Source organism: Chionomys nivalis, assembly GCF_950005125.1.
Source record: "Chionomys nivalis chromosome 23 unlocalized genomic scaffold, mChiNiv1.1 SUPER_23_unloc_1, whole genome shotgun sequence".
NCBI lineage: Eukaryota > Metazoa > Chordata > Mammalia > Rodentia > Cricetidae > Chionomys > Chionomys nivalis.
In genome coordinates this window covers 1,806,274-1,830,076 of record NW_026646869.1, presented here as the reverse complement: position 1 = coordinate 1,830,076, position 23,803 = coordinate 1,806,274, and the positions used below count along the sequence as shown (strand labels likewise).

At 52.1% G+C, this 23,803-nt stretch overlaps 3 protein-coding genes across 7 annotated transcripts in view; 2 read left to right on the top strand and 1 right to left on the bottom strand.

Annotated features, from left to right (window-relative positions):
- Positions 1 to 23,803, bottom strand: part of Fuz (fuzzy planar cell polarity protein) — a 265,069-nt gene that overhangs the window by 53,735 nt on the left and 187,531 nt on the right. The gene's annotated exons all lie outside the window — the stretch shown is intronic.
- On the top strand, positions 1,104 to 10,035 carry Fcgrt (Fc gamma receptor and transporter). Of its 4 annotated transcripts, none has more exons than XM_057760958.1 (7): positions 1,104 to 1,127; positions 1,907 to 2,177; positions 2,689 to 2,955; positions 3,179 to 3,454; positions 8,039 to 8,314; positions 9,380 to 9,496; positions 9,645 to 10,034. In XM_057760958.1, the coding sequence occupies exons 2-7, from the start codon at positions 2,111 to 2,113 to the stop codon at positions 9,752 to 9,754; spliced, it is 1,113 nt and encodes a 370-aa protein (XP_057616941.1). In that variant the 5' UTR covers positions 1,104 to 1,127; positions 1,907 to 2,110; the 3' UTR covers positions 9,755 to 10,034. The 4 variants fall into 4 exon arrangements, with proteins under 4 accessions (XP_057616941.1, XP_057616939.1, XP_057616938.1 ...); XM_057760956.1 differs by lacking the exon at positions 1,104 to 1,127 and adding an exon at positions 1,208 to 1,366 and having other exon boundaries at positions 2,097 to 2,177; positions 9,645 to 10,035; XM_057760955.1 differs by lacking the exon at positions 1,104 to 1,127 and adding an exon at positions 1,208 to 1,366.
- On the top strand, positions 10,634 to 19,408 carry Rcn3 (reticulocalbin 3). Of its 2 annotated transcripts, none has more exons than XM_057760959.1 (7): positions 10,634 to 10,841; positions 11,231 to 11,478; positions 12,944 to 13,146; positions 14,313 to 14,494; positions 16,267 to 16,327; positions 17,417 to 17,616; positions 18,985 to 19,408. In XM_057760959.1, exons 2-7 carry the CDS (start codon positions 11,237 to 11,239, stop codon positions 19,090 to 19,092), a joined length of 996 nt encoding a protein of 331 aa, XP_057616942.1. In that variant the 5' UTR covers positions 10,634 to 10,841; positions 11,231 to 11,236; the 3' UTR covers positions 19,093 to 19,408. The 2 variants fall into 2 exon arrangements, with proteins under 2 accessions (XP_057616942.1, XP_057616943.1); XM_057760960.1 differs by having other exon boundaries at positions 10,636 to 10,841; positions 14,313 to 14,485.

Genomic DNA, 23,803 nt, shown 5'->3' with positions numbered 1-23,803 from the left:
CATTGCCGAGCCCGTCTCTCTAGCCACAGAGCCAGCTTTTTTTTTTTTTTTTTTTGGTTTTTCGAGACAGGGTTTCTCTGTGGCTTTGGAGCCTGTCCTGGAACTAGCTCTTGTAGACCAGGCTGGTCTCGAACTCACAGAGATTCGCCTGCCTCTGCCTCCCAAGTGCTGGGATTAAAGGCGTGAGCCACCACCGCCCGGCAGCCAGCTTTTTATATGACCGCTCAGGATCAGGAAAAGACTGCAGCTGCAGTCCCCACACTTGCAAGGCAGACACTTGCTGACTGGTTATCCTCCTAGCCCACTGGAGGCCTGTATGTAATCCCAGCACTTAAGAGCCGGAGGAAGGAGGATCAGCAGTTTATAGTCAGCCTGGGCTGTGTGAGTCCCCGTCTTGCCCTCCTCCCCAAACACACAGAATACAAACCATTTGGAGAGGAGGTCGAGACAGCAGCCTGGCTGACTTTCTACTCTCCCTTAACACAACTTTCTTAGATCTATTTATTTTATTTCTGCCTGCACATATGCATGTGCCCCACGTTCCTGCCTGGTGTTCTGGGAGATAAGAAGTTGACCCACCAGCCAACCACTCATGGCTCTCTCAGCCTCCCTCTGCACCTGTCTGTGGACTTGGTTAGCCCAAGTTGGCCTTGAACTACTGGCCTCCCTGCCTTCGCTTCCTGAGTGCTGGGATTACAAGCACAGGCTACCGCCAATCCCCCTTCTACTTAACTGTCTGTCTGCCTGTCAGCATGCTGACTAGTGTCCATATTTCTGTGTCCTGGCAAGATTTTAGGTGGGCAGCAGGGTGGGACAGGGCCTGATAGAAGGTTCTGTGCACAGAGAGAGTCTGAAAGCGGGCCTGGGCTGCCTCACAGGTTCACAGGAAAGTAATCTGAGCAGACCACAGCTGGAAGAGGGCTGTAGCCAAGCCTGGGGCATTAGGCAACCACTCCATGACTGAGCCACACCCCCAGCCTACAAATCCTGGGGAGTCTTAAAGCAACAGGCTACGTACAGGCCTTTCCAAGCCTGTGAGTCCACAAGGAAAACCCTAAACATGGAAGCTGCTCTGGGAGGCAGGCTGAACTGGCTATTGCCCCAGAAGACTTCCAACCAAAATACCAGTAAAGTAGAAGGAGGTTCTAGAGAGGCTGGGCAGAGGCCCAGGGGCGTGCCTAGCAGCTAGGGGGTGGAGCTGGATGCCCTCAGAGTTCCACAGTTCTGTGTACAGACAGGATGTAAGAAAACTAGGGGTTCCAGGCAGAGGCTCCGCAAGCTGCAGGCAAAGAGGGAAGCAGGCTTCTGCGAGCCATACAGGCCCAGGCTGAGGGTCGGAGGAGGAGGCCGAGGCCTGGGTTCCTAGGTTTGAGGGGCCAGCACTCCAGGGTCTGAGGGAGGAGGCTGGGGCCTGTACCTCTGGGTCTGAGAGAGGAGAGCTTGTGCCTGGACTTCTAGGTCTGAGGGAGGAGGTTGGGGCCTGAACCCTGGATCTGAGGGAGGAGGCTGGGGCCTGGAACCTGGGTCTAAGGGAGGAGGCTGAAGCCTGGAACCCTGGGTCTGAGGGAGGAGGCTGGGGCCTGGAACCCTGGGTCTGAGGGAGGAGGCTGGGGTGTGGACCCTAGGTCTGAGAGAAGATTATGGCCTGGACTCCTGAGGGATAGAGAAGGGGCTAGGGTCTGAGGGAGGAGAGCAGGAACTTGGGCATTTGAGCCTGAGGGAGGAAGGCTGGGCGTAGATTTTTGGGTCTGAGGGAGGAATTCATGCAACTGGACCCCTGGGTCTATGGTATGGGGTGAGGTCTGAACCTCTGGATATGAGAGAAGAGGATAGGGCCTGGAGCTTTAGATCTGAGGGCGGAGAAAAGGAAATAGCAGAAGTCTGAGACAAATTTTGGTCTATCTAGTTCTGTAATTAATTAACTAAAGTGGATCAAATGAGGAGGTGAAAGTTCACACAAGAGCGGGCACGCCTGTCATCTTGGACTGGGTCCTCATCCCACCACCCAGCGTCCTGGTCTATACAGAGTCTACGGGGACCTTGTGAAGAATCAGCAAGGCTGGGTCCAGAGGAGTCACGTGTCCCTCCTACTTCAGGTCGCCCAGTCAGGATGGGGATGCCCCAGCCCTGGGTCCTCAGCCTCTTGTTGGTCCTCCTGCCTTGGACCTGGGGTGCAGGTAAGAGGCCACCTGGACCTGGAGTAAGCGCAGAGGTTGGGAGGAGAGCCAGAGAGTGGAAAAGAGACAATGAGCCAAACCGGGAGGTGGTGGCGCACGCACGCCTTTAATCCTAGCACTCTGGAGGCAGAGGCAGGCGGATCTCTGTGAGTTTGAGACCAGTCTGGTCTACAGCGTGAGTTCCAGGACAGCCAGGACTACACAGAGAAACCCTGTGTCAATAAACCAGGAAAGAGAGAGAGAATAAAACAGCTTTTCCTGTGGCCCTCCTGGAAATCTCACCGTAGACATCTTTCCTCAGCTTTTGAGTCAAATACACAGGACAGTAGTGGGGTATCTGTTCCTCCTTTTCTGGGTCTCTATTTCTGTCCATCCGTCTCTCTCCCTCCTGGGTCTGTTTTCCCCTCTCTCCGTAAGACCACTGCCGCTCAGACTGAGTTGAGCTTTTCACTGTGCATCTCAGTGGGGTGTAACCCATGCCTTACTACCTCCCCCTCTTTCCTCTGCACAGAGACCCGGCCCCCACTGCTGTACCACCTCACAGCTGTGTCCAACCCATCCAAGGGGGTTCCCTCCTTCTGGGCCACAGGCTGGCTGGGACCTCAGCAGTATCTGAGCTACAACAGCCTGCGGCAGGAGGCTGAGGCCTGCGGTGCCTGGATGTGGGAAAGCCAAATGTCCTGGTATTGGGAGAAGGAGACTGTGGATCTGAAAAGCAAAGAACAGCTCTTCCTGGATGCCATCAAAACCCTGAAAACCCATGTTGATGTGCCTCAAGGTGGGGTGGCCTGGGACTGAGGAAGGAGGCTGGGTTGAGGAAGGAGGCTGGAGCCCTAGGGCTGAAGGAGAGGGTGAGGTCTGAAGTGGAATAAGTGTGAGGGCTGGGTCTGAGCCTCTAGGTCGGAGGGAGGAGGCTGGGGCCTGAGCCCTGAGTCTGAGGGATGAGGCCACAGGAAGGCTGCCCTTGCCCTCAGCCTGCTCACCTACGTCTTGGCGTCTAGGTAACTTCACACTGCAGGGCCTGCTGGGTTGTGAACTGGCCTCCGACAATTCCTCATTGCCCACGGCTGTGTTCGCCCTCAATGGTGAGGAGTTCATGGCGTTTGACCCAAGCATCCGCAACTGGACTGGGGAGTGGCCTGAGACAGAGATCGTCGGCAATCTGTGGCTGAAGCAGCCTGAGGTGGCCAAGATGGAGAGCGAATTCCTGCTCACTTCCTGTCCTGAGCGGCTGCTAGGCCACCTGGAGAGGGGCCGTCAGTACCTGGAGTGGAAGGGTGAGCCATCTCCTGCCCGCGCTCGGGTCCTCCTGCTCAGTGCAGGAACTGTTTAAGACTAGGACTCATGTAGCTCAGCCTAGCCACTACGTGAGCATGATCCTCCTGCCCTCTTCCAAGCGCTGGTTGTCAGAAGTGTGCTGCCTCACCCAACTAATTGTTTGTAGACCAGGCTGGCCTTGAACTCACAGTGATCCGCCAGCCTCTGCCTCCTGAGTGCTGGGACTGAAGGGTGTGCCACCATGCCCAGCTACTTTACTTTTCTCTTCTCTTCTTTGTTGCTGCTGTGTTTAGATAGAGACCAGGTAACCCCAAACTTTCTGTCCTTTTGGTCTTGGCCTCCCGAGTGCTAGGATTTTCCATGTCTTTTTCTTCTTGTTAACTTCTTACTTATTTTCTTTTTTTTTTTTTTTTTTTTTTTTTTTTGGTTTTTCGAGACAGGGTTTCTCTGTGGTTTTGGTTCCTGTCCTGGAACTAGCTCTTGTAGACCAGGCTGGTCTCGAACTCACAGAGATCCACCTGCCTCTTCTTCTTGTTAACTTCTGAGAGTTCCTTTATATATTATGGACCCAACCCATCACCAGATAATTGTTTCAAACACACATCCTCCACCGTTTTTCTTTTGTTATTTTAAAGATATCTTCAGAAAGCAGAACATTTTCTTGTTTTGAAGGTTTATTTGTTTATGCATATGAGTGCTGTCTTTGTGTCTGTTTGTACGCCCGCAGGCCAGAGGAAGGCATCAGATCCCGTTACAGGTTGTGAGATGCCATGTGGTTGCCGAGACTTGAACTCGGGACCTCTGGAAGAGCAGCCAGTGGGACCTTTTCATTCATCTCTTTTCTCTCTGGAGAGCTGTGCTTTTGTTTGTGTCTGGGAGGTCATTCCCAGCCCAGGGTGACTAGGTCTCTCTGTGTGTCTGGAGGGTTTTACAGCTTTTTTGGTTTTTCGAGACAGGGTTTCTCTGTAGCTTTGGAGCCTGTCCTGGAAATAGCTCTTGTAGACCAGGCTGGCCTCGAACTCACAGAGATCCGCCTGCCTCTGCCTCCCGAGTGCTGGGATTAAAGGCGTGCGCCACCACCGCCCGGCAGGGTTTTATAGCTTTAAGTCTATGTACAGGTCGGCTCCCTCTTGCTTTTCTTTCTAACAAACTGAATGTGGAGAAGTTTTGTCATTTTCCACCGAGGTTTCATCCCATCTGGATTTGGGTGTGTGTGTGCGCATGGGCGTGGAGCCAAGAGCACAGCCATCTTGGTCTGAGGACTTTCCACCTTTTTCTTAGGGCTGGACATAACTCAGTAATTAAGACCACATAGTGATCTTGTGGAGGACCTGAGTTCAGGTCCCAGAACCCACATCAGGCAGCACATAGCCACCCATAACTCCAGTGCCAAGCCTCACATCACTGTCCTGCATGGCCATCTGCCCTCGTGTGCACACATACATGTGTACATAATAAAAACAAAGCATAGACATTTTATTTTTCATACGGGTATTTGTGTGTCTGTGTGCATGAGTGCAGCTGCTCATCAGGGTCAGGAGAGGCGCTGTATCCACGCAGCTGGACTTAGACGTAGTCATGACATGCCCAGTGTGGGTGCTGGGAATCGAACTCAGGTCCTCTGGGAGAGCAGCAAGCACTCTGAACCCTGCAGCCAGCCTCAAACCCCTTTTGGTTTTTATTCTATCTCTCACTTTGTTGACTCTTTGGGGCAAGAACTCTGCCACTGAGCCCTACCTGTCTACCATCTTTTAGGGTTTGTTGTTGTGTTTTCTTGAGACAGGGTTTCTTTGTGTAGCCCTGGCTGTCTGGAACTCACTCTCTAAACCAGGCTGGTCTTGATCTCACAGAGTTAGTTCCACCTGCTTCTGCCTCCCGAGTGCTGGGATCAAAGGCGTGCGCCAACACTGCCCAGCCATCTTTTAGGATTATAAAACATTCTTTGAACTTACATTCATTTATTTATTATTTTGTGTATGTGTGTATGGTATGTGCACATGTGTGCTGTGTGTGTGGTGTGCACACGTGTGTGGGGTGTGCACACGTGTGTGGGGTGTGCACTGTGTGGGGGTGTGCACGTGTGTGGGGGGTGTGCACGTGTGTGTGGGGTGTGCACGTGTGTGTGGGATGTGCATGTGTGTGTGGTGTGCGTGCGTGTGTGGGGTGTGCTGTAGGGGGGTGTGCGCGTGTGTGGGGGGTGTGCGTGTGTGTGGGGTGTGCATGTGTGTGTGGTGTGTGTGCGTGTGTGGGGTGTGCGTGTGTGGGGTGTGCGGGTGTGTGTGTGTGGGGGGGGTGCGCGTGGGGGTGTGCGTGCGTGTGGGGGGGTGCGCGTGTGTGTGGGGTGTGCACATGTGTGGGGTGTGTGCACCTGTCCACATGCACAGAGTCCAGAAGGACAGTAGTGTCCTCCTCGATCTTGCTCCGTCTTATTCATTTGACATGGATTCTCTCACTGAACCTGGAGCTGCACTGGCAACCAGCCAAGTCCCCAGGGGCTCTCTTTTCTCTGCCTCCCCCCACCCCCAGTGACAGGGTTGCAATTGCGAAGTGCTAAGGATTGGAACTTGGGTCCTTGTGCTTGTGCAGTAAGCACTCTTACCGGCTGAGCCATCTCCCCAGCTTGAGGAATTGTGGCTGGACCTGCGTCCCCTGTCCTCATTCATCTGCTGCTGGGTGTTTAGGGTGTCTATGTTCTTTGGCTGTTCTGGGGGTGCTGCAATGCAGATAGGAGCCAGTATTTCCATGGGACCTAGATTTCAACTTTTGGATAAGTGCCCGCAAGAGAGACGGCTGTGTTCATTTTAGAGAAAAGGAATAATTATTTTTATTTTGTGTGTGTGTGTTTTGCCTCTGTGCATATCTGTGCACCACGAGTGCTTACATAGGCAAGAAGGGGGCATCATATCTCCTGGACTTGGAGTTAGAGATGGCTATGAGTTACCTACCATGAGGTGGTGCTGGGGATTGAACCCACGTCCTCTGGATGAGCAGGCACAACTTTTGCCTGCTGAGTCTTCTGTCCAGCCCCTGGGCTCATTTAGTCAGGAAATGCCCTGGTGGCTTAGTGTGGTGGTCCATGCATTCCAGAGGCAGGGCAGGGGGATCTCTGAGCCAGCCATGACCAAGAAGACAGGAATACAGTGTAGCCACATTGTTCACATGGCCGCCATAGTAGATACTTTCTGTCTATGTGCGGTTTGGTTTCTCATAATAGCCTCTGTCACCAGGTGTAAGGCTGTGTTACTGTTCCCTTCCTTCCATACTTACCAGGCAGCGCTCCACCACAGAGCCGTCCTCACCGTGCAATTCTAGCTCTGCCACCCAACACACCTCTTAAAATTTTACTTAAAAAGAATTTTTTTTTTTGAGACAAGGTTTCTCTGTGTAGCCCTAACTGTCTTTGAATTTGCTCTGTAGACCAGGCTGGCCTGGAATTCACAGAGATCCCCCTGCCTCTGCCTCCTAAATGCTGGGATTAAAGGCATGCACCACTACCGCCTAGCCACCAGGCTAGCTTTGAATTCACTCCGTGGTTTAAACCTTGAACCTGTGATCCCTCTGCCTCAGCCACCTGGCCGCCAGGCTCACAGGCCTCCCGGCTTCATGTCTCTGGTGGTTAAAAGGCTTCCTTTTTCCTGTTAAGCAGAAGCCAAGGCTGGGCTGACTCTCAGTCAACCCTGGAAAACAGGAGGAACATGGGTGTCCCTCACTCAGCACCACCCACAGGAAGTCATCTTCCCTAGAAAACAATAGCAATCCGGCAGGACACAGAACTGCTGACCTAGGTCCGGTCTTCTGTGGCAGAGCTGATGGTGCCCCAGGTCTCACCAGCTGCCAGTGAGGCCCCTCTTTCAGGGAAGCTGCCTGGCTTCCTCTTCCTAAGAAACTGTCAGCTTATTTTCTGCTGAGTACCTGCAGCTGGGGACCCAAACAGACCCACCCCAGATGGAGGGAATGCCTCTGCCCGGCAAGCCCTGCTGGGTTCTCAGATCCCCATGAACTTTCACTTTGTGTAGGGAGGTTTATTGCTAGGGGGGTTTATTGCTGTTGATTCAGGGTCTTGTGTAACCCAGGCTGGCCTCAAACATTTTTCTTTTAAAGATTTATTTATTTATTTATTTATGTATACATGCATGTCCGCAGAGGGCACCAGATCTCATGTGGTTGCTAGGAATTGAACTCAGGACCTCTGGAAGAGCAGCCAGTGCTCTTAACCTCTGAGCCATCTCTCCAGCCCCGCACTTGCTATTCATGAGACCTGAATTTGATTCCCAGCACCCACATGGTAGCTTGCAGCAATCTGTAACTCCAGTTCTAGGGGATCTGATGTCCGTTTCTGGCCTCTGTGGGCACTGTGTGCACGTGGCACATAGATACACATGCCAAAAAACACCCTTCCACAGAGAGTGGAAATAAAGGGGAAAGGCGGAGCAGAGGAGGAGGACAGCTGCTCTGCAGCTCTGGCCTCCACACCTGCATAGCCACATACACACCAGAGCAAGGGTGGGAGGGGAAGAAAGGGGGCATCCTGGTGGGAGGGGTCACAGCCCAGCTGACTGCTGGCTCATCCCGTGTCCCCACAGAGCCACCCTCCATGCGCCTGAAGGCCCATCCTAGCGACTCCAACTCGGGCTCCTCCATACTGACCTGTGCTGCCTTCTCCTTCTACCCACCTGAGCTGAAGCTCCGATTCCTGAGGAGTGGGCTGGCTGTAGGCACTGGGAACATCAGCATCGGTCCTAATGGTGACGGCTCCTTCCATGCCTGGTCATTGCTGGAGGTCAAAAGAGGAGATGAACATCATTACCAGTGTGAGGTGGAACACGAGGGGCTGCTGAAGCCTCTCACCGTGGGCCTAGGTGAGGCTGTCCCTCCAGCCTTCCGTGTCTGGCTTCTCCTGTCTCCTGACTCTGCATTAACCCCCGTGGCCCGTCTCGCTGCAGCTGGCCCTCACCTCTTTAGTTCTGCTCTTTCTTCAGCTGGGCTCTACCCTAGCCCACTAGCAGTGTGGCTGTGTTCTCTCAGCACCGCTATTGTTCCTGGTTAGGCGGGTGGCCCAGAGTGTACATTAATTCCCTACATTCCATGTGGGAGGGCGCAGTAGAGGAGTTCCTGTGTCGTGGCACACTTGTGAGGTCAGAGGGCAGCCTGTGGGAGTCAGTTCTCTCCTTCTACCGGGAATCAAACTCCGTTACAGCGAAGGCAAATGTTTCTGCTCACTGAGCCATCTTGTCGGCCTGGATTTTCGTCAGCTCTCCTGGCATTGGATATGGATATGGGTGCTGGGAACTGAACCTGGGTCCTCTGAAAGAGGAGTCAGCGCTCTATAACAGCTGAGCCATCTCTCCAGCACCACTGTGGCTGGTTCTTTTTTTTTTTTTTTTTTTTTTTTTTTTTTTTTTTTTTAGTTTTTTGAGACAGGGTTTCTCTGTGGCTTTGGAGCCTGTCCTGGAACTAGCTCTGTAGACCAGGCTGGTCTCGAACTCACAGAGATCCGCCTGCCTCTGCCTCCCGAGTGTTGGGATTAAAGGCGTGCGCCACCATTGCCAGGCCTGTGGCTGGTTCTTTTTTTTTTTTTTAAATATTTATTTATTATGTATACAATATTCTGTCTGTGTGTATGTCTCTAGGCCAGAAGAGGGCACCAGACCTCATTACAGATGGTTGTGAGCCACCATGTGGTTGCCGGGAATTGAACTCAGGACCTTTGGAAGAGCAGGCAATGCTCTTAACCACTGAGCCATCTCTCCAGCCCTGTGGCTGGTTCTTATATCCAGTGTGGGAACGTGAGGCCCAGGGACTTCCTCTGCACACCCCCACCCTCAGACATGCTGGCGGGGATGGGGGGGTGGGGGTAGGGGGGTGTCTCTGTGGGACCCATCAGCTGCTTCTTTCCCCGTCTTCATAACACTTTCTGGGTGCAGGTTCACCGGTCAGATCTTCTGTGCCTGTGGTTGGAATCATTCTTGGTTTCTTGGTGGTCCTAGTGGCTGCTGCAGGGGGCGTGCTGCTGTGGAACAGGATGCGCAGTGGGCTGCCAGGTGCGCGGGAGGGAGGGGAGGACGGTGACAAAGACCAGAGAGAAAGGCAGGAGGGAGAGATGGGACAGAGACCAGAGAGGGGCCTTCATGGTGTGTGGGGCAGCTGCGACCTTGGTTACAGATTCTGACCTCTGTTCTTCTCTCTTAGCCCCATGGCTTTCCCTCAACGGTGATGACTCAGGTGACCTGCTGCCCGGTGGCAACTTGCCCCCTGAGACTGACCCTCACGGTGCAAATGCCTTCCCAGCCACTTCCTGATGCCAACCAGGGCCGCCAATACCCATTGCAGCATTTGGTGCTGTGTGACCTCCTGAACTCTTGGCATCTCTGAGCCTCCCGAGGGAGCCCTGGGCCAGACGTCCTCCTTGTGGACCCGTCCTTTTGTGGCCTGCCTCAGTTTCCCCTCCTAATGTACATGGCTCTTTTCCATTTCCACATAAATTTGGACCCAAATCTGTGTGTGCACCGTTATTCTCAAGTTTCAGGCCGTGGGGATAACAGAACTAGTTTGGGAAAAATCAGACTCCTCCTGGTTGCCGTGGTAGAGTATGTCCATTTTATACACTGAGTTGTGTGGTTTTAGAATGTATATGATACCTACACTGTCAAGCTTTCAAGGAATTCAGCTTTCTCCTCTTTCTTTCTTTCGTTTTGAGATAGTGTCTCTCTATGTAGTCTTGGCTCTCCTGGAACTTGCTATGTATACCAGGATAGTCCCGAACTCATCAGCCTGCTACCTAGGTGGTGGCGGCGCACGCGTTTAAGCCTTTAATCCCAGCACTTGGGAAGCAGAGGCAAATCTCTGTGAGTTCAAGGCCAGCCTGGTCTACAAGAGCTAGTTCCAGGACAGGCTCCAAAGCTACACAGAGAAACCCTGTCTCGAAAAACAAAACAAAAACAAACAAACAAAAAATAATAAGAAGTCAACCTGCTTCTGCCTCCCAAGTGTTGTAATTAAAGTCATGAGCCACCAAGTCCGATCTCCTCTTTTCTTAAAACAATCCGAGAAACGGTTAAAAGAAATACACTTCCCCTAATCCTCTGGGACCAGAGTCAATGGAAGTAGCTGTGCCGGCGGCCCATAAGCCTCCTGGGAGTTGTAGTTTGAATCTGCCTTATCGACCACCACGCCTTCCAGGCTAGCGCTCAACCTTGTGGACGTGGCGAGGGGCTCCAGGGGCAACTTTGGCGCCCATTGGCTCCGCCCCTGAGGGCCTCCGGTGCCGTCATTGGTCAGAGGGCGGGGGCCTCTGGGCTGTCGGGGGCGGAGCTTGACTGGCGCCGCGCCAGGTTGGGCATCTTTGCGCGAAAGCCGAGCTCATCGTGGGGAGCGAACCCAGGCCTGGTAACCGGGGGGAGGGTGGGGAGCTAGCCCGGGAGGGGGTTTCGAGGTTACGGTCTCGGTCGGGGGGGACACACAGAGGACCCTGCATGATGCCCTCAGTCACCACCATGCCCAGAACTTTGCGTGGGGTGTGTGCCACGTCTCAACTGGAATACCCCCTTTCTCCTCTGGGACTCTTCCGAAACACGGATTCTACCCCCATAGGCGGTTTTACCTTCAAATTCCCTATTCTTTTTGCCGACTTTTCTTAAGCCCCAAACTTTGTAGCTTGCTTATATCTGCCCTGCCTTAAGCAACTCCCCTAACTTTGAAGTTCACCCCACACTAATCTCTGATTTGGATTTTTTTCCCATGTGACCCGCTGACCCCTGGTCCTCACCCCTCCCCAGGGACCAATGATGTGGCGACGGTCGCTTCTGTTGCTTCTCTTGCTGCTGAGGTGGTGGGCCCTGGGGAAGCCATCCCCTGATGCCGGACCTCATGGCCAGGCTAGGGTGCATCAGGGAGCCCCCCTGAGCGACGCCCCCCACGATGACGCCCACGGAAATTTCCAGTATGACCACGAGGCGTTCCTGGGAAGAGACGTGGCCAAGGAATTCGACCAACTCAGCCCAGAGGAAAGCCAGGCCCGACTCGGGTAGGCATGGGGGGAGCTGGGCGGAGGTAGGAAGTGGGGGAGAATTGAGCTCACTGGAAAGGTCAGAGGCAGGAGACTGGACACAACTGTGCTACTTGCCTCCTGGGAAAAGACAGAATTAAACATGAGGCTGTGGTGGACCCGTCTCACCAACACCTGAGTTCCCCCGCTACTTCCTCCGTCTGGACATCCCTGTTCTGACCCTCTTAGCTTCTAAACGGGTCACCAGCTCTTGAAAGAGTCTGAAAAAATTTGAGAGTCCAAGCTCAGAATTCAGGTTGTACTGAAAGGGATGGAGTCGTGACTCAAGCTGGAGGACACAGTTAGCATGACCCTGAGGACAAGAAGACCACTCCATGTATACATGCTTTTTTTTTTTTTTTTTTTTTTGGGTTTTTCGAGACAGGGTTTCTCTGTGGTTTTGGAGCCTGTCCTGGAACTAGCTCTTGTAGACCAGGCTGGTCTCGAACTCACAGAGATCCGCCTGCCTCTGCCTCCCGAGTGCTGGGATTAAAGGCGTGCGCCACCACCGCCCGGCTGTATACATGCTTTTTAATTATTCTTTGTATTACTTTGAGATAGGATCTCACTGAGTACAATGGCTGGCCTGGAACTCACTATGTAGACCAGACTGGTCTAAAATGCAGAGATTCGCGTGCTTTTGCATCCTGAGTGCTGGGACTAAAGGGGTGCGCACCATGTCCGGCTAACGAATTACTCCTTTTAAACTGGGCAAGAAGTGGCATTGGAAATTTCACAGGGCTGAGCTGGGGAGGGAGGAGCCCAAAATTGATGTGTCCATCTAGGGAAGTGGGCAGAGCTTGAGTCCACAGGCTGCATGAGAGAGGGGCGGGCCCTGAGATGGCAAGAGGTGGAGCCTCAGGGTTAATAGAGATCTGGCACTCTGGAACGAGGGTGCAGTCAAGAGACCAGACTCGCTGTCCACACTCCAGCTCAGTCCAGCTGTGGTTGAGGTCTGGGTAGAGTTTTGGGACGGGGCTAGAGTAGAGTGTGCCCTTTGTTTGAGCCAGGCACTCATCCACTAGGCAAAGAGGACCCGGTGCAGAGATTAAATGTGCATCTCAGTTCATCTGGCTGCCATTCCAGATGTGTGACAGTGTTTCTGAGGGATATAGTCAGGGCGGGCAAAGACCTGGAGTGGACGAGACCTACCTACACTCCTCCTGATCCTGGGCTGGCGCACAGTTTAATCCCAGCGCTTGGGAGACAATCTGTGAGTTCAGGGCCAGCCTGGCCTATGTAGTGAGTTTCAGGCTAACCAGGGCTACATAGTGACACCCTCTTTCAAAAACAAAACAAAAAAACACTAGAAACAGAACACAGGCAATGCCTCTTCTGGGTTCATCCGTGGGTGCTGCGCAGAATTTTCAGTCTTTATTTTAGATTTATTTATTTATTATGTATAGTGTTCTGTGCCTGCATATGTGCCTCCTCCCCTTCGCAGTCGGATCGTGGACCGCATGGATCTCGCTGGGGACAACGATGGCTGGGTGTCCTTAGCCGAGCTCCGTTCGTGGATCGCGCACACACAACAGCGGCACATCCGCGACTCGGTGAGCGCAGCCTGGCACACCTACGACACGGACCGCGACGGGCGTGTGGGTTGGGAGGAGTTGCGCAATGCCACGTACGGCCACTATGAGCCCGGTATGCCCACCTCACCTTTGCCCTCTTTTAAGACCGACGTTATCAAAAAAAAAAAAAAAAAAAAAAAAAAGACCGACGTTATCACTGATACGTCTCCTCCATTTCTGATCTAGCCTGCTCTCCCTTGTGAGATCCAACCTGTGTGACAAGCTGGCTGGAGACTCCACATCCCTGCCCTTCCATACGCTGTAGTCCTGACCCATGATCTCTGTTTTCCTTTTGAGACAGTCTCTCTGAGCAGTCCTGGTGTCCTACTTAAGATTACCATCGCTATGACCAAAAGCAAGTCGGCGAGGAAAGTGTTTATTTGACTTCCACATCCACACCACTGTGCATCTCTGAAGGAAGTCAGGGCGGGGACCCAGACTGCGCGGGTACCTGGAGGCAGGAGCTGCTGCAGAGGCCATGGGGGAGTGCTCCTTACTGTGCTCCCATGGCTTGTTTGGTCTGCTTTCTTCTTTTGTTTTGTTTTGGTTTTTTTTGTTTGTTTTTTTCCAAACAGGGTTTCTCTGGGTAACCCTGGCCATCCTGGATGGAACTCGCTCTGTAGACCAGGCTGGCCTCAAGCTCAGAGATCCGCCTGCCTCTTCCTCTTGAGTGCTGGGATTAAAGGCGTGCGCCAGCACACCCAGGACCACCAGCCCAGTGGTGGTCCCCCCCCCCGCAGTAGACCAGGCCTCCCACATCAGTCACTCATTAAGAAAATGTTCCACAGCAGCGGTTCTCAGCCGTGAGTTGTGACCCTGTTGGGAGCCACATGTCAGGTATCCTACATATCCGATATTCACATCACAATTCATAACAGCAGCAAAATTACAGTTATGAAGTAGCAACAAAAAGAATTTTCAGGCTGGGGTGACCACAGCATGAGGAACTGCATTTGGGAGACTGAGCAGCTCTGCATACAGCCTTGCCTAGGGGTATCTTCTCAGCTGGTGTTCCCATCCCTCAGATTACTCTAACCTGTGTCAAGCTGACCTAAAACTAGCCTGCATTCCTGGGTAGCCGTCCTCCTCGGCCTGTGCCGAGATGGGAAGACAGAAGGGTTACCAGAGGGTGGGGCTAGGCACGCAACTGACTTCTGGGTCCTTCTGTTGTTTCCTAAGCCACCGGGCCACTTCTGTGACCAAGCACCTCACCCACATCTGTCATCTGTCGTTCCCCAGGGGAGGAGTTCCATGATGTGGAGGATGCTGAGACCTACAAGAAGATGCTGGCTCGGGATGAGCGGCGATTCCGGGTGGCCGACCAGGATGGGGACTCCATGGCTACCCGGGAAGAGCTGACAGCCTATCTGCACCCCGAGGAGTTCCCCCATATGCGGGACATTGTGGTTGCAGTGAGTGAGGTTGCAGAACACCTGCTTCCCAAACCTGTCCTAGGTCCCCATTCTTTTACATGAACCCCAGGCCACCGACATAGCTGTGGGCACAGCAGCCTCTCCCATGTCCACTTGTCAGACCTCCCTGTGATCTCATCGGGTGTCCAGTCCCTGGCCTGTGCCCAGAAAACCACATCCTTAGAAGACCCTCAGGTGAACCCCAACTGTGGCTGGGCCCTAGGTAAACATGCAGGTGCTAAGGAGGCCAAAGAAGGTGTGGGACCACCTGGATCTAGAATTATAGGTGTTTGTGAACTCCCCACTGTGGGTGCTGGCAGCTGAACCCAGGTCCTCTGTAAGAAGGCAGTTGCTTTTGTTTTGTTTTGTTTTTTGAGACAGGTTTCTCTGTGACAGTCTTGGCTGCCCTAGAACTCTTTGTAGACCTGGCTGGCCTTGAACTCACAAAGATCTTCCTGCCTGTCTCTCAAGTGCTGAGGTTAAAGGCCTGTGCAACCACCACCCAGACAGAGACAGCCAGTTTTGGTTTTGTTTTTTTGAGACAGGATTTCTCTGTAGCTTTGGAGCCTGTCCTGGAACTAGCTCTTGTGGACCAGGCTGGCCTCACACTCACAGAGATCCTCCTGTCTCTGCCTCCTGAGTCTGGGATTAAAGGTGTGCCCACCACCCCTGGCTGTCTGGGGTTTATAAGTGTGTGCCACCAGGCCTGTCTTGTGTCATCCAGCTCAGGCCTCATGATTGTGTGGCTTTAGTTTGTCAACTGCACTGTCTCCCTAGATCCTAAAATAATTTTGTTGTTGCTGTTGTTTGTGGTGTGGTCATGAATATGCTAAGCAAATGCTGTACCTCTGAGCCTTGCCCCAGCCCTCACTGGGGGATTCTGGGTAGGGACTCTACTGCTGAGCCACACCCCCAGCCCCTCACTGGGGGATTCTGGGTAGAGGCTTTACTGTGAGCCACACCCCCAGCCCCTCACTAGGGGATTCTGGGTAGAGGATCTACTGTGAGCCACACCTTCAATACTTGCCTGTATCATCTTTTACTGAATGGGCTTGAATGTAAAAGTGGGGTACAGAGCCTTTTTTTTTTTTTTTTTTTGTTTTTTGTTTTTTGAGTCAGGGTTTCTCAGTATAGTCCTGGCTGCACTGGAACTCATTTTATAGACCAGGCTGGCCTCAAACTCTCAAGAGATTTGCTTGCCTCTGCCTCCCAACTGCTGGCGTCAAAGGCGCAAGCTGCCACACCAGACCCAGAAACAAGCTTTTTAATTAGGACAGATAACATGAAGAGTAGACATGACGGGCGTCTGTGTGAAAGCGTGGAACGGAAAGAGGGCTCTGGTTAGGAGCACTCGCTGTTCCCGCGCAAGGCCCCCCTCCACCCCAACTCCAGCTCTGCAGGGGCTTCAGAGGGCTCTGCTTGCACATGGTACAGGGTATGCAGGCAAAACATCCAAACACATAAAAATTTTTAAAAATCTTTAAAAATACGTAATTCATGAGCCTCAAGAGGCAGAAGCAGGTGTGGCTCTGAGTTCAAAGCCAGCTTGGTCTACAAAGTCAGTTTGACGGCCAGAGCTACACAGTGAGAGTCTGTCTTGTAAAACAAGACAGACAGAGCTGGCAAGGTTGGACAGAAAGCTTTCCTGGCTGCCTCCCCCAACACACGTCCATCCCTGTCGCATTCCTGGCTGCCTCCCCCAACACACGTCCATCCCTGTCGCATTCAAAGTCCCCAGGTCAAAGGCAGATACACTGACTTCCTCCCAATGCCTCTTCCAGGAGACCCTGGAGGACCTTGACAGGAACAAAGATGGCTATGTCCAGGTGGAGGAATACATCGGTGAGCAAGCCCTGTTCCCGCCTGAGGCCCGTCTCCATCACTCCGCTGATGTCAGGCAGATTCTCCTTCCTGACCAGCCCAGGAGAATTCACTGGGCCTGGGTTTCCACAGAGCCTTCACTTGGCCTTTGTTGAACCAGGCTTGAGATTAGTCTTGTTTTCATACAAACATTGTGTCTCCAGTTGTCCCACTTGGGACTGTTTGAAGTGTTCCAACCTGCACACCTGCTAGCGTGCACACCTAACCTGCACACCTGCTAGTGTGCACACCGAACCTGCACACCTGCAAACCAGCACACCTGCTAACCTGCACACCTGCTAACCTTCACACCTGCTAACCAGCACACCTGCTAACCTGCACACCTGCTAACCTTCACACCTGCAAACCAGCACACCTGCTAACCTGCACACCTGCTAACCTGCACACCTGCTAACCTTCACACCTGCTAACCTGCGAACCTGCATACCTGCTAAGGCCTGCTGCAGTCCTGTCCTAGGCACCAAACTGGTTCATTCCAGAAAGTGCTATTGAAGATAAAATTTGATTTGCTTTTTTGTTTTGTTTTGTTTGTTATTTTTTGTTTTGCTTTTTGAGATAGGGTCTCCTGTAACTCAGGCTAGCCTTGAACTTGCTGTGACAGGAAGAAGACTCCTGTCTCCACTCCTCCACCTACAGGGAACTGGGATCACAGGCAGTTTATACAGTGCTGGGCATGGACCCCAGGGCTCTGTGCTTGCTACCAGCTGAGCCATGTTCAGCCCCTTGCACAGAGACTTTAGCGTTTGCAAGGTTCACACATGAAATGGTTCATGCATCAAATATGCACAGGAGAGGTTTTTGCTTAAACGTGTGTTTATAACATTTGTACAGAATGGATGCTTTATCTTTTTATCTTTTTCTGTTTTTCTTTCCAAATCTTTTTAAATAACAGGTTTTATCTCCCAAACAAATTTGACAGGTAGAAGATGTCAGGCTTAGGGGTCTGGTGGCCTGAGGGTGTGGCTGTGCGGGTGGGGAGGTGGGGAGAGAGGGTAGAAAGGTGGCTCTTGGGATGCCCCTGACCTTATTTGCCCCACCCTCTCCCCTCAGCGGACCTGTACTCTGAGGTGCCTGGGGAGGAGGAACCTGCCTGGGTGCAGACGGAGCGGCAGCAGTTCCGGGACTTCCGGGATCTGAACAAGGATGGGAAGCTGGACGGCAGTGAAGTCGGTTACTGGGTGCTGCCTCCATCCCAGGACCAGCCCCTCGTGGAGGCCAACCACCTTCTGCATGAGAGTGACACAGACAAGGTGAGTGTTGAGTCCAGGGGGTCGCGCAAAGATGGGAACCCCAAGTCTAATAAACCAGAAGTAAACTTTGTTCCTGAGACCAGATCCCAGAAAACCAGAAGCAAACTTAAAATTAAAAAATAAAAAACCAAACACCGTGGGGCACAGAAGCTTATGAGCTAGCTGAGACCACAGCCAGAGATGGTGTTTGTTAGGCTGTGGCCAAAGGCCAGTTTCTGAACCCGCCTTTTATAGTAGGGGCACCAGGCATTAGGTCTGAACAAAGGAATTTTTACCATCTTGCCCCCCCATGGGTCAGTCAACGGAGACCCTAAGGAGGGGAGTGAGTTCTAACATCAGTGGGTAACTAGGCAACTATCATGAAATATGTTTCAGAGTAGATTACAGAGAAAGTCACTAATTGCAAGAAAACAGGTGTCTTTAGCAATTAGTCAGAAAAGGGATTGCTAGTAATACCAGAAGGTTAACAAATTAGAATTAATTGGTTCTTAGGCTGGGAACTTAGAAGACAGCAGAAAGTTCTTCACACTTTCTCAAGGTAAAGCTCAGATACAGACTGCCATACTTTACGACCTCCATTCTCAGAGCTCATTGGTCAGACCAGGTGTTTGCACCGTGTCCTCTGTCTCTCCGGTTCCTCCAGGCAGTGTATACTGAAGCCCATGCCTCCCCTTTAACAGTGCCAGTTTCCCGTAACAGAGACACTGCCTAACCCAGAGGTCACGCATCTCTGTCTCCTAGAGGTTAACTCAGTTCCTATCTGTCATTCGTCAGTGACACTACTCTCAGTTTGCAGAGAGAAGCTCTGGCCTTGTAAATAGAACAGCCAGTTGTAAAATGAAGTGACCTAGGCTGATGGAGGCTTCCTAAGCATCTGAGAAAATAGCTCACTGTGAATGACTGATCCTTGATCCGCTGAGAAAGTTGTTGGTAGTTTGCAGCTTTATGTGTCTCTCTTCCTATATCCTAAGCTTCTACGTTCTAATCTTTGGTGTCTGTATTTCTATTTCTATATTTCATTCTTGTTTCCAGATTTCAGTGAGCTTGGGCCACTGCAGGAATTCAGAAGGGTCCTGAAGCACAGAGAGAGGAGGAGAGAGCCAGAGAGAGACAGAAACAGACACACGCAGAAAGAGAGAGGGTGAGAGAGAGCCAGAGAGAGAGAGACATAAACACACCCAGAAAGAGAGAGGGTGAGAGAGAGCCAGAGAGAGAGAGAGAGAGATAGACACACCCAGAAAGAGAGGGTGAGAGAAAGCCAGAGAGAGAAAAACAGACGGGAACTGAGGCCCAGAGGAGAACAAGGCCGAGGTGGGGCCCTGGGGACACTTTGAGTGGGCAGTGTCCATGTGAACCCCTGACCCCCAGGATGGCCGTCTGAGCAAAGCTGAGATCCTGAGCAACTGGAACATGTTTGTGGGCAGCCAGGCCACCAACTACGGAGAGGACCTGACAAGACACCACGATGAACTCTGATCCTAGGTCTGCTCAGCCCTATGACCCCAGGACTCCATGGGGGCCAGTGCAGCCAACCTCTAGGGCACAGACTCAGCTCTGGTGTCCCTGGTTCTTGGGCTCTCAGGGACCCACTGAATCACCTTCTCTCCGTGAGACCCTGGCCCCCCGCCCGGAGCCCCCGGTCTGCCCCGGACACGCGGGCACTCAAGTGACAGCCACTGAAACTATCTCCCAGCACAGGCCTTGGGCCCACACCCTGGCCCAGCCCAATCTGAGCCTCAATCACATGGGCTGACCTGTACTGCCCACTACCTGGGAGCAATAAAAGCCTTTGCTGGGGTCCTCTGGTATGTCTGTCTGTCTGTCTGGGGTGGGGTGAGGATGCTGTGCCCAAGGAGGCTGTGTTTGCTGACGGCTGGGCTGAGGCCTGCAGGAAGGTATCGCATCGTGACCCCTTTGGAATTGAACAACCCTTTCACAGGGGTCGAATATTAGATATCTACGTATCAGATGTTTACATTATGATTAGTAACGTTAGCAAAATTACAGTTATGAAGTCCAAACAAAAATAATTTTATGGTTGGGGTCACTGCAACATGAAGAACTGGACTAAAGGCCGCAGCGTTAGGAGGGTCGAGAACCACTGGTCTCGGGCATTTGGACATGCGTGTTGGTGGAACTGAGGGCGTTCCCAGCAGCCTGGAGACCACAGAGGAAGGCCAGGCAGGAAGTCCTGCCCTGTAAGTGCTGCAGGGTGGCGAGAAGCTCAAAACCACAGTAAGAGAAACACCACGGTTCTCAGATGCCCTGCGTAGACACAGTGTCAGCCATGCGGTGCTGACCGGATAGCTGGTAGTGGGCCAAGGGCAGAGAGGGCCTGGTGTCAGCTACAGTGATACCAGCACTCCAGAGTCTGGGACAGGAGGATTGCTAGGAGTTCACAGCCAGCCTGGGCTATAGAATAAGACCCCTGCTGTTGGAGGGAGGAATGGGGATGGGATAATGATATATTTTAATTTAAAGGGGGGTTAGCTAGCCTTTAAATTAGATCCTAGTGCTGGGGTCCCAGCACCCGCAGCAGGAGGCTCACAAATACTTCTAACTCCATCCCTGAAGAGTTTGGTGGGTTTTCTGGCCTCTAGGGCACCTACACATGTGTATACATTCAACCAAATAAAAATGAAAAGTCAGGATAAACGAGGTGGGGGCCTAGGTGACTCCGCAGGTGTCTTAGGGTTTCTGCAGTGATAAACACGAGCAAAGGAAACTTGGGGAAGAAAGGGTTCATTTCAGATCACAACCCGTCCTTAGGGGAAGTCAGAGCAGGAACCCTGAGGCAAGAACTGAGACAGAGGTCATGGAGGGGTGCGGCCTACTACTGGCTTGTTTCCCAGGCTTGCTCTGCTGTCTTCCAGAGAGCTCCCGGGACCACCTGCTGGGGTGGCCACACCCACACTGGGTTGAGTCCTCAGACAGCTATCAAGAAAATGCCCACAGGAGCCGGGCGGTGGTGGCGCAAGCCTTTAATCCCAGCACTTGGGAGGCAGAGGCAGGCGGATCTCTGTGAGTTCGAGACCAGCCTGGTCTACAAGAGCTAGTTCCAGGACAGACTCCAAAACCACAGAGAAACCCTGTCTCGAAAAAAGCAAAAAAAAAAAAAAAAAAAAAAAAAAAAAAAAAATGCCCACAGGGTATGGAGGCGTTTTCTCAAGATTTTTTCTTCAGCTGCTAGTGGTGGTGGTACACACCTTTAATCCCAGCACTTAGGAGGTAGAGACAGAGGGACCTCTGTGAGTTCGAGACCAGCAAAGATTCTTCCTGAAACTGGAGAGATGGCTGGGAGTTAAGAGCATCGTCTGTTCTTCCAAAAGACTAGGGTTCAATTCCTAGCACCTACAGGGCAGCTTGGCTCTGTTTATGGAATTCCAGTTCCAGGGGGTCTGGTCTGACCTCTCCCCCCCTTCACACACACACACACACACACACACACACACACACACACACACACACACCAATGCATCTAATATAAATCAAGTCGACAGAACTAACCAGCACATAAATAAAGGTGCTTGTTACTAAGCCTGATTACCTGAAATTGAACCCAGAACTTTTTCTTTTTCTTCCTACCTTTCGCATTTTGTTTGTTTTTTCAAGTCAGGGTTTCGCTATGTAGTGAACTCTGTAGACCAGCCAGGCTGACCTTGAACTCGGGACCGCCTGCCTCTGCCTCCCAGTGGTGGAATTAAAAGGCGTGCACCACCACCGCCCAACTGACACCAGAAAATTTTAATGAATTAAGTCCATGCCAGTGCTGTGGCACTCATCTGCAGAAGTGGTGGCATCGAAAGGGCTTTTGACAGACAGCCCAGATCAGGGGACTCAGAGTCCCCAAGTGCGCGGTGTTCAGGCTGTGCTTTCCAGAGCAGGAACTGAATGGCTTGAGCGCCCCCTGCTGACCAGTGCTGGGAATGTGCCGGAGGCACCCACCGGCTGGGCAGTCTCATGCTCTTGATCCGGGGGTAGCTGCTTCCCAGTGGGGTTCAGTCTGTGATAATAACCCAGCTGCCCACCCAGGTTCTGAATTCTATCCAGCTCCTTACTGGGGGACTCCAGGCAGGTACCACCGAGTCACACTCCATCCCACCAACAGCCGCTGCTCTCAGGCAGGTACCATCGAGTCACACTCCACCCTACCGACAGCGTCTGCTCTCGGGCAGGTACCACCGAGTCACACTCTACTCTACCGACAGCGGCTGCTCTCCAGTCTGCTTCATTTTTCAGAAGAAAACGACTTTTCTCTTATTTTTAGAAATCGTGTCTGTGCAGCACGTGTGCCGTATCCTCGGGAGGGAGAAGTGGGTGTGGGATCCCCGGGGACTGGTTACAGATGACTGTGAGCTGCCATGTGGGTGCTCTGGAAGAGCAGCCAGTGCTCTCAACTGCTGAACCATCTCCCCAGCCCCGCTGTTTTTTGTCAAGCAGTCAATTGACTTGATAAAACTCAGACCACGAGTTCTTCCTCCTCGATCTGGCTGAGGCTTTAAGGCCCCGCTTGGCTTTTTGGAGTGAACCCCATACAGTCCCTGTGGTCCGGCTGGGTTCGGCTGAGTTTAGTGAGCCCAGCTGGGGTACCAGCTTTCTTCCACCCTCTCTTTCTCCCTTCCCAGCTGGCCTTGAATTTGAAGCAATCCTCAGACTTCAGACTCTGGAACTCTGGGATGACAGGTGTGCACCGCCAGGCCTGGCTTTGAGCTCCACTGGCATTTGGCGGTCACTCGGGGCCAGGCTTGACCCTGTCCCGGGCTAAAAGCAGCACCTCGGAAACTCCCCATTCGCATTCTCCAGCTTCCTGATTGTGCTCTTTCTGGTTACTTTGGTACGTCTCTATTAGGAGTTGTGTCCCGAGTTGGGGTCAGAGGTGGGGTGTCCTTCTCGTCCTCACTACTCAGGTCCTCCTGCCTCTGCACTCTAACAATTGAGCCATCTCCCCAGCACCGGCGGCTCTGATTTTACCCATTTATCTTTGTTTTGTTTCTGGAAATGATGGAGTTCAAATCCTGTTCCCAGCCTTTCAGTGGTGGCGGCATTCTGCCCTCTAGTGGTCACAAGGGGACAGAGACTTACCTGCCAAAAGGCCCTCTAAATCTTAGGGAGGTTGTATGGTGGACAGAATCTTACCAAAATAATACACAAAGCAGTAAATTATGCACACAGGAAAGATCGGGGTGCCCTGATACACGCTGGGAATGTGAGACATTGGCAGTGACGGCAGGAGGATCGAGAACACAGGCACATAACACCCTGCCTGGAATACGTTTTTTTTTTTTTTTTAAATATTTATTTATTATGTATACAATATTCTGTCTGCATGTATGTCTGCAGGCCAGAAGAGGGCACCAGACCTCATTACAGATGGTTGTGAGCCACCATGTGGTTGCTGGGAATTGAACTCAGGACCTTTGGAAGAGCAGTCAGCGCTCTTAACCACTGAGCCATCTCTCCAGCCCCCCTGGAATACGTTTTATTTTTAAATATTGGCAATAGACTTACAGGATGTCAAGTTATAAATATACAAGACACCACATACTAAAAACATCTTTCTACCACAGTTACCTCATTACTGCACAGACAGTGTTTCTCCATCAACAATTTACCCAGATTTCAGGACTCATATACGTATGTTCTCTCTTATTTTATTTATTTAATTAATTAATTAATTTATTATGTATACAATATTCTGTCTGCGTGTATGCCTGCAGGCCAGAAGAGGGCACCAGACCTCATTACAGATGGTTGTGAGCCACCATGTGGTTGCTGGGAATTGAACTCAGGACTTTTGGAAGAGCAGGCAGTGCTCCTAACCGCTGAGCCATCTCTCCAGCCCATTCTCTCTTATTTTTTAAACAGTCTTTTGCTTTGTTTTTCCTGAGACAAGGTTTGTGTAGCCTTGGTTGACCTTGAGATAGCTCTGTGGACCAGGCCTGCCTCTGCCTCCCAAGCTCTGGGATTAAAGACATGAGCCAGTCTTATGTAGCCAAGCTAGGCTAGTATTTGCAGCAATCCTCCTGCTTCAGCTCCTGATTGCTGGGATGAAAGCATGGGCCACCAACCCAGGCTACCTGAGATGAGACACTTGGGGCTGCACAGGGGAGCAGAGGTTGCTCCCAGCGGCTCAACGAGGCTGTTCCACGCTGGAGCTCGAGCTCCAGTGGCTCACACAGGTTATTAG

What these genes read in the sequence shown, in the direction of transcription:
- Fcgrt (XM_057760956.1), top strand. Translation starts at nt 2,111, where the DNA reads ATGGGGATGCCCCAGCCCTGGGTCCTCAGCCTCTTGTTGGTCCTCCTG. An exon ending in GCCTTGGACCTGGGGTGCAG is followed by an intron (nt 2,178 to 2,688) that starts GTAAGAGGCCAC and finishes TCCTCTGCACAG; the next exon opens with AGACCCGGCCCCCACTGCTG. An exon ending in GATGCGCAGTGGGCTGCCAG is followed by an intron (nt 9,497 to 9,644) that starts GTGCGCGGGAGG and finishes CTTCTCTCTTAG; the next exon opens with CCCCATGGCTTTCCCTCAAC.
- Rcn3 (XM_057760959.1), top strand. Translation starts at nt 11,237, where the DNA reads ATGATGTGGCGACGGTCGCTTCTGTTGCTTCTCTTGCTGCTGAGGTGG. An exon ending in GAAAGCCAGGCCCGACTCGG is followed by an intron (nt 11,479 to 12,943) that starts GTAGGCATGGGG and finishes TCCCCTTCGCAG; the next exon opens with TCGGATCGTGGACCGCATGG. An exon ending in TTGTGGTTGCAGTGAGTGAG is followed by an intron (nt 14,495 to 16,266) that starts GTTGCAGAACAC and finishes TGCCTCTTCCAG; the next exon opens with GAGACCCTGGAGGACCTTGA.